Source organism: Macaca thibetana, chromosome 12 (assembly GCF_024542745.1).
Source record: "Macaca thibetana thibetana isolate TM-01 chromosome 12, ASM2454274v1, whole genome shotgun sequence".
Classification (NCBI taxonomy): Eukaryota; Metazoa; Chordata; class Mammalia; order Primates; family Cercopithecidae; genus Macaca; species Macaca thibetana.
The window spans coordinates 23,573,371-23,582,058 of record NC_065589.1 but is presented as its reverse complement, the minus strand read 5'-3'; the positions used below and the strand labels follow the sequence as shown (position 1 = coordinate 23,582,058).

The 8,688-nt window shown below is 60.8% G+C and overlaps 1 protein-coding gene across 1 annotated transcript; it reads right to left on the bottom strand.

Moving 5' to 3' along the window:
- Positions 1-311: 311 nt before the first annotated feature.
- IHH (Indian hedgehog signaling molecule) lies at positions 312-6,800 on the bottom strand. The gene is made up of 3 exons (XM_050752437.1): positions 6,032-6,800; positions 3,335-3,596; positions 312-1,753 (listed from the first exon to the last, which is right to left on the bottom strand). The coding sequence occupies exons 1-3, from the start codon at positions 6,344-6,346 to the stop codon at positions 1,095-1,097; spliced, it is 1,236 nt and encodes a 411-aa protein (XP_050608394.1). The 5' UTR covers positions 6,347-6,800; the 3' UTR covers positions 312-1,094.
- Positions 6,801-8,688: the final 1,888 nt, after the last annotated feature.

Genomic DNA, 8,688 nt, shown 5'->3' with positions numbered 1-8,688 from the left:
ATGATTATAGATGAGTGAGGTGACCATGGACTAGTCATCTCTGTTCTCTCTCGGATCCATCCTTGTTTGGGGTAAACAGTGAGGTCAGTGTGTAAAGGCCCTGCCCTGCGCAGAGCACAGCTCTCTGTAGGGGCTTTGCAGAGCTACTGGGTGGGAATAGACCTGCAGGGAGGGTGGGAGGCCTGGAGTTTCTGTCCTTGGAGGAAGGTGAGCCAGGCCTCTCTGAGGAGGGAAGAAAACCCTGGACATACCCTTCCAGGGCTCCAAACTATCCGTGAATTGTCCCCTCTCAGCATCTTGGACTCTGTGGCTCTAACAACTTAAATAATTTTTATTACAAAAGGAAGAAAAGACCAAAACATCCCCAGAATTCTCCCATGGGCTTCCCCCTCCGCGCCAATAAATAAGGTATGGGAGACTGACCAGCGGAAGGGGTGGGGATCATGGTTCAGCAGAAGAGGGAGCTTAGCCCGGGGGGTGGCAAGCACATCCAGCCCACTTCCCCCAGTCCCCAGCACTATGGTCACATTGGCCAGAACACAGAACTCTGCCCACTGACAGCAACAGTCTCTGGATGTGTCTTGAGGAGTGTGGCCGGGGAGGAATGTCATACCTCAGAATGGCCGGGATGGCTGCCCCACCCCTGTGGCCTTCCCAGTTCTGGACAGCATCGGGTCCAGCCAGCTCCATGCTGGCTCCCAGGGAATTTAGCAGCATCAACTGAGGTGCAAGCCCACCCAAAGGGGCCTAAGACAGATGGAATGGGCCCTCCCCAATGGGGGAGGCAGAGTATGAAAACTCATAGTGAGAGCAGGCTGAGTTGGGAGTCGCCGTGCCAGCCTCAAGGTCTCTAGGATAGAGGGGTCAACAACCACCCCCTCGCCAGCTCAGCTTGCAGCTCTATGACTACACCACGGCGGGGGTGGGGAACCCTGGTGTTGCCCAGTCAAGTCTTAATGATGTATCTCCATGGCAGAGGAGATGGCAGGAGCCAGTGCACCCCAGCACAGGTCCCTTCCAGGGCCAGCTCCCTCCTGGCCGAGAGGCTTCTGGACCCAGTACAGCAGTTCCAGGAGGGCAGCGGTGGAGTCCTTTCAGCTCCCTGCCCCGGACATGCCCAGTGGGTGGAAGCTGCCCTCTTCTAGCAGGAGACGCCCCAGGCGGTAGAGCAGCTGGGGGTACCAATGCACACCCTCCCCAGGGGTCCAGCTGCCCCACGCCAAGCTGTGAAAGAGTCTCAGGGGCCAGAAGGCCAACTGAGCCAGGTGGTGGTCAGCCACGGCCGCGAAGCAGGATGCCACCACATCTTCCACCACCAGTGTCCCGTGCCTTGTGAGTGGGGCATAGGCCCCAAGGGCCACGTGTGTAGAGACAGCTGCCACGCGGGCAGGCTGCAGGCCTGGCACCCCAGCCACCAGCACATACTGGCCAGGCTGCACGTGGCTGGCAAATGTGGCCCGGAAGCGGGCCGCCGGCTCCGTGTGATTGTCAGCTGTAAAGAGCAGGTGAGCGGGTGTGAGTGCCAGGCGGCGTGGGGGGTCCTGAGTCTCGATGACCTGGAAGGCTCTTAGCCTGTGGGGCTCGCGGTCCAGGAAAATGAGCACATCACTGAAGGTGGGGCTCCCGTCCTCCCCCATGGCCAGCACGCGGTCTCCCGGCCTCACAGCTGACAAGGCCACACGCGCCCCACTCTCCAGGCGTACCTGGGCTCCGGCAGGGAAGCAGCCGCCCGTCTTGGCTGCGGCCGAGTGCTCTGTGGGAGAAAGGGACATGAAGGTGTTACTGCTGTGTAGCTCGGCCTCCCGGTCACAACGATCCTCCCTTGGCCACCCCAGCCAGCCAGAGCTCCTCTTGCTCCCAGAGAGCCCCTGTCACCATATCCTGGCTCCTGCCCCCCACTTCCTATGCAGGCTTGAACCCACACTTCACTGCCCCCCATCCCCTCACTCCAATGTGATCTTCTGCCCCCTCCTCCCCAGCCTAATACTTTGGCAACAAGAGGAGCACAGTAGTGCTCCAAGACCCAGTGGATGAGAAGGAAAGGGCTGCCTCATGGAGCGGGAGGTTGCTTAGCTCCTCCGAGGCCTAGATGTTTTATTTCTCACCCCTTGCTCAGACACTCCCCAAAAATTGCCCTCTCAGGCTGATTCCCCAGGTTTTGTAACAGAGCTGGCCCTTTGAACGTAGGGATGTGGGAGAAGCCCACCCAGTGGGGCGAAGGCAGACTCCTGGGCAGCCTCGGAGTGAATGGTTGGGTCAGGAGCAAGCCAGGGGCGAGGACACAGTCACCATCTTCAGTTCATGTGCTGAGTCCCTGTGCAGGGACAGGACACTTCGGCATCAGCAAGTGAGCTGGAGAACAGTGTTTGGGGGTCAGGAGTAATGAACAGAAGTGGCCGTCATGGGCTGGTGTTTGCAGTGAAGGGTGGATGGGGCTTGCAGTAGACACAGTTGGCAGGGAAGTACTGAGTGGAAGGTTCAGGGTGTGGTTGTGGGTCAGGGTAGGGTCAGGAATATCAACATGTGGGCCTGGGCTCAGTGTGCAGGTCTATGAGAGTGCGACTACTACATGCTGCCAGTGTGAAGGGCTGAGCCGGCAGCCAGATGGGGCTAGGCTGGAAGCCACACAGGAACCATTTGGAGCCTCCATGGCTGGGTTTGGTGTAGTTGACAGGGTGCTGACAAGACTTGAGGGAGGGGTGAGGCCCCAGTGCCTGCCGATTCTGATCAACAATGCGGCCAATCTGGGAAAATCCACTTTATTGAGTCCACTTTGTTTAGTCTGGCTCTCCTGGCTGGCTTTGCCCTGAAATGTCCAGCTTCAGGGCATGGGGGGTAGAGTTTGAGTTTGGGGACGCCTGCGCCCCAGGGAGGGCTGACCTGCAGCTGGGTGATGGGTTCGGAGCCTCTGGGCTCCTGGTCAGGCATGCAGGTGTCTGGGCATATCCCGGCCCCTGGCCCCACCACCCGCCTTACTCTGCACCAGGTGGGGTGGGGAGGCCTTTTCTGGCAGCCTGGCTTCCTCCATCTGTCCAGCTTGCTCTGTCTTGCACCTCCTGTGGCAGGCTCTGGACTGTGGGCCACCAGGTCAGCACCCAGCAGCCCTGGGACAGGGCCCTATCTCCCTAGGCTCCTACCATGACACTACCAGGCATGGGATGAGCAGGCAGTCAAGGTCAGGAGTAGCGTTGGAGAGCGCCGCCGATGTCCTCTTCCCCCGGATCCCTGCCTCCATCCCTGGGCGGGCCTCTTCACCTTCTTGGCACTAGGCCTTCTGCCCACGCCCTGCGGCCCCGGCCCCGGCCCCGGGCCCAGCCCCCCGGCGGCGGCTCACCGGACTTGACGGAGCAATGCACGTGGGCCTTTGACTCGTAATACACCCAGTCAAAGCCGGCCTCCACTGCCAAGCGCGCCAGCAGTCCATACTTATTGCGGTCGCGGTCTGATGTGGTGATGTCCACCGCGCGGCCCTCATAATGCAGGGACTCCTCTGAGTGGTGGCCGTCCTCGTCCCAGCCCTCAGTCACCCGCAGCTTCACACCGGGCCACTGGTTCATCACGGAGATAGCCAGCGAGTTCAGGCGGTCCTTACAGCGCTGGGAGAGGAATGTGCGCGAAATCAGCTGGAGCGAAATCGGCGGGAGGAGACTGCCGAGGTGCAGGTGTAGGCGCAGCCTCGCCCAGAACTCTCCCGCCACACCCACGGGAGCTGGAAGCCCAGGAGGGTGCTGTCCCTCTCCCTTAGGAACAGAGGGCCCTGAAGTGCTCCCTCCCTAGCATACAGCCTCCCCCGGGGATCTAGACCGCACGACGGTATCACAAATCTGGAGGAGGCATGGAGGCAAGCGCCCTGGCGGCGCCTTTTCTGGTAGGTAGAGGTCTCCTGCCTCCCTGTGCTGTCTTCAGCTCCGGGTATCCATCCCTCCACAGACAGGACTACATCTTTCAGCTCCCGCTCCCTCTGTGCCTCCAGCAGGAGGGCCAGCCAGCTGCCGGGAGGGATGAGTGGCAGCGGAGTCGACTGCCTGCGGCGGGCCTGCGAGGCGTGCAAGGCCCGAGGTGCCCAGTAGGTGTCACCGCAGCCTCAGGGCTGAGGCCTGGGGACGACGGGCTCTGGAGGCGCGGCAGGTGCAGAGCGTCTCAGCAGCTTCAGGGGGTGTGTTGGAGGGGAATCGCCGGCCTGCCTGGATCCCTCGAGCATCACCGAGGACTCCTGCTGGGACCCTCTTATAATCCCAAACCGGCCCACACCCCCGCTAGAGATGACAGGGCCAGGGAACCAGAAACCGGTGGACTAGCGCCAGGGCCGCCCAATGCCGGGCCACATGCAGCGTCTTCCTCTGCAAGGCCCATAAGGGGCTGACAATCCCAGACCTCCAGGACCTCTGCACCGGTGGCCCGCCCCTATACCGTGGGAAGGAACTCCATAAACCAAGCTTCTGATCTCAGGGAGCCAGCTCCACCACCCTCCTCATGTGGAGTTGGAGTAGAGCCGTGCCCTGGGGGAAGGACCCAAGCGGCCATCCCTGGTTGCTGCCTCCTGGTGTGCCTGGGTCCTGAGAGCCCAAGGGGCTGTGCGGCTGACTCTGAGAAGCTGGGGCGGAGGCCTTGGCCTGAGGGGAAAGGCCCTTCCACCAGTCCTCGACTCTGAGATTCAAGGCGCCAACCAGTGTGGGCAGCCCAAGTCTCAACCTACCCCCACCCTGCAGAGCCTGGGCCTCACAGACCCTTGGACTCAGCCTCCTAGGAGCCAATAGTAGCTACAACCCAGGGCCTTGCAGGTCCTCGCTGGTGCACAGCCTGGCTGGGGGTGCTTACTGCCCAGGGAGGGAGTTCCGCTTGCTCCTTTGTAGACCCTGCTGTCAGGCTTCTAGCCCCCCACCTATGCCCGCCTGCAGCCCTGGTTCCCCGCCTCTCTCCCTCACTGCCACCGCCCCCTCTCGGGTCCAGAGCCCGGGCGTGCGCTGTCAATGATTGCCCAGCCCGTGGCCCGGATCCTTATCTGCATTCCTCGGCGCCCGGCCCGGCCCGGCCACCAGCCAACCTTCGGCCCCGACACCGGCCGGCCAGCCCCGGCGCCAGGGTGCATGCTGAGGGCCCTGAGTCTAGCTGCTCTTCCCAACGGATCTAGAAAGTCAGGGGCCTGCTTTCAAGGGGAAGCCTCGGGAGACCCCGGAGGAAGGGGGTGAAGGTCTCTCCCCTCGCGGACCTGGCTGCAGGGAAGGAAGTTTGCGCCTCTAAGCTTGGGTGGAGCGCGGGTCCTGCTCCCAGCATGCAGAGACTAGCGTCAGCCCTGTTCCCTGCCTCCTTCGGCATCTCAGCCCCTCTCTTCCACCACCAAGCCCAGGAATCCCCTAAGCTCAGTCCCAGAGCCCAAAGACTCCAATAACCTACCCTTCCACCGCAGTAGCACCCCTCAGCTCTCCGAACAGACACGTGGGCTCGCTGAGCGGGTTCCCTTTCCCACCTCCGCCTCCCCATTCAACTCTTCCTCGCTGTTCTTAACCCCAGACCCAGCCGGGACGGACGCTGCTCCTGGAGGGGGCAGCGCATAGAACCAAGAGCGCACAGGGAGGAAAGACCGTGGTGCCCCTACGCATCAAGAGATTCTTTGCCTCAGGGATGCCGAAAGGTTTCAAAATGAAAGGGGCACAGCTGTGCAGAAGGTTAGGCCGGGAAGGACTGCGTGGGTCCCGGAGGCGCAGGAGGCAGCCGGGTAGAGGTACCTCCGGGTGCCGCGTCTGGCTGAGCTGCCAGTACTTTGGGGCAGAGGAGCCGCCGCCAACCTGCTGGGCTGTGGGGCTTGGCAGCGAGGAGCTCTTCTAGCAGTCTCCGCCGGGCTTGGGGATGCCGACACTCCTGCCTGGACCCCTGGCCAGCCCATCGTGGGCAGGAGGCAGCGGGGCTTGGCGAGAGGGGCAGGTGCCAGGGAGAGTGCCAGCCAGTCGAGAAAAGGTGCCAGGGGGTGGGTAGGGCCGGGCAGGTGGCGGTGCTTCGGCGGCGGCGCGCTGGTAGGGCGGATCGCGCTCACCTGGGTCATGAGGCGGTCGGCGCCTGTGTTCTCCTCGTCCTTGAAGATGATGTCTGGGTTGTAATTGGGGGTGAGCTCCTTGAAGCGCTCGGAGCTGCGAGCGATCTTGCCTTCATAGCGTCCGCTGGCGCCCAGGGTCTTCTCGGGCACGTTGGGGCTGAACTGCTTGTAGGCGAGCGGCACGAGTTTGCGCGGCGGTCGCCGGCGACTGCCCACCACCCGGCCCGGCCCGCAGCCCCATGCCGCCGGCACCACCAGCAGCAGCAACAGGAGCAGGCAGAAGTGCAGTCGGGGCCGGAGCCGGGCGGGAGACATGGCCAGGGAACCCGGGGAAGCGGCGGGCGAGGGCTCCTGGTGGGCTGATGGGCAGGCGAGTCGACGGGAGCGCTGCGGGGGCTCAGGCGTCCAGGTGGCTCCGGGGGGCTCCAGGCGGGGGCGCCATGGGCGGCACGGTGCGGCCAGGGCCGGCGGGACTCAAGTGCGGGGCGGGGGCCCGGGGCCCGAGCTGGTGGCGGCGCGCTGTCCCCCTCGGCGCCTCGACTCTGAGCTGCCGGGCTCGCCGGCCGCCAATAAATAGGCCGGCCCGTTTGTTTTGGCAACGCGGCGGCGGCGGGGGGCGGCGGGCGGCGGGGCTGCGGGCCGCCGGGCTGGGCTGGGCTGGCCGGGCCGGCGGGCTGCAGGGCCCCGCGGTTAGCACCCCGGCCCGGCGGTCAGGCGGCTCGGGCGGAGCGGGAGCTGCTGCCGTCTGCGGCGCGGCCCGGGGCCGAGTGAGAGGGGAAATGGAAGAGATCCGGGCTCGGGCCCCGCGCAGACCGCACCCTACCCATGTCCCTGCCTCCTGTGCGCTCGACAGCGAACCTGCAGCAAGGGCAACACAGCCTCCTCCCCCTCGGGCGGGCGGCCCCGGCACTAGCCAGCCCTAGTCCCGCTCGCGCCTCCGCCGCGCGTCCGCCCGCCCGCTGCCCTCTGCGCCCCCTGCGCTGCCCGAGTTTGCCCTCCCCGCCTGGACGCGCCCCACCCCGCCCTGGCCTCGCCTACCGGCTCTTCGCGGCTCTGGGGTGCCCCGCCAGGCGCAAACCTCCCGGACAGGAGCTGCCACCCCCACGGAGACCGCAACCCACGGCGCGGCCGGACGCGAGGGGCGGGGGGCAGTGACCGGACCGCACAGCCGCCTACGGTGTCCCCTGCGGGGAAGCAAACCCAAAAGGCAGGAGGCCGCTCATAACCTGGTGCCCCACCCTGGCCCAGGCGACGCGCCCTTTCAGCTTGGTGGAGCTGGGTTCTGTATCAACCTGGTGCACATCCCACAGCCTGCCTGTTGGCGTCAAACTGGGGGTGGGGAGTCTAGCCTTTTGAAGAGTCAAATAGGGGGTTTTAAGTTGGAAACACTGTTAAAAGCGACAATATGAAGTTGCAAAGGGATAGGTCAATATGCAGAGAAGGGTAGCTAAAATGGTGACATCAACAGAATACCGAGGAACCCTGACTGACCATGTTAAAGAGGGGCCGCAAATATCTCAGTAACGAGGGCTTGCTATGAATGCCAAAATGATGCAAAGCCATCGGAACTGCTAAATAATTACTTGCTTCTATATTACACATTTAAAAGAGCAGAGAATATGTAGAAACAACTAGGAACGTGAACATGTGTTATGTGTTTTTATACGACATTCGGGAAAGCTGAATGAATTAGGATCCCTTCTGTCAAAACAAGTAAAGGCAAGTGTGTTAAAGGCAAACAAAAAAATCACCACCACAACACCAAACTATATGATTTGACTGTAATAGATTCTGCAAATCCAATAAAGGTAGAAATGAAAAGATGAGAAATAAAAAGGCTTAAAAATTATCATCCAAATTCTATTAATACAATAGGTACCATTTTATTGGTACTTATATTCCTGAATATTGGAGTTATTAGATATTATTGTACTACTTGTTCTACTTGCATTATCTAATTTAAACTCAAAACGGCCAAAGGAGCTATTACTGTCCACATTTTACAAATGAAGATATTGAAGTTCAGAGAAGATGAACAACTTGCTAGTGGCTGAAAAGCAGGGATTGAAGCCTATGACTCTGGCCCAGCCCCAGTTTTCGCCTAGGCAGGTGCATTGTCCCTCTGTGCAGGACCAATCCACCCAACACCACCGGGTTTGGGGCTGAAGTAGCTCTTCACAGATTTACTCACACTCTCTGGATCAGTTTTATAAACACAAATTCAGGATTGGATGAGACTCAAGAGAGTGCTTAATCTAAGTGCTTGAAAGGAAACTGAGGCCCACAGAAAGAAATTTAGGATTGCTCCACTAGGAGTGGAGTGGTGCCTGCAATGTGGAAACAAAATGGATCGCCTCCTTTCCTCCCCTTTGCCCGCACCTTCTCCCCACCCCGCATGTTCTTTCTTGCATTGGCATTCAGATTCTGTTTCCTAGTCAAAGATGAATGTTCCTTCTTTTCCCTGAAAGCTTTCCAAGAGCTTTAACTTGTATTTTCCAGGGCTCAAGAACTATCTCTGCGATATTCTCCATCTCCTTTCCCTCCTGCCCCACTACCTCAGATTTCGGGAGCAGGGTCAGTACCTCTCACAAACCAGACAAACAGGGGCTCTCTGTTTTTATGGAGCTGCATGAAAGAAAATTCCATAGGCTTCTGCG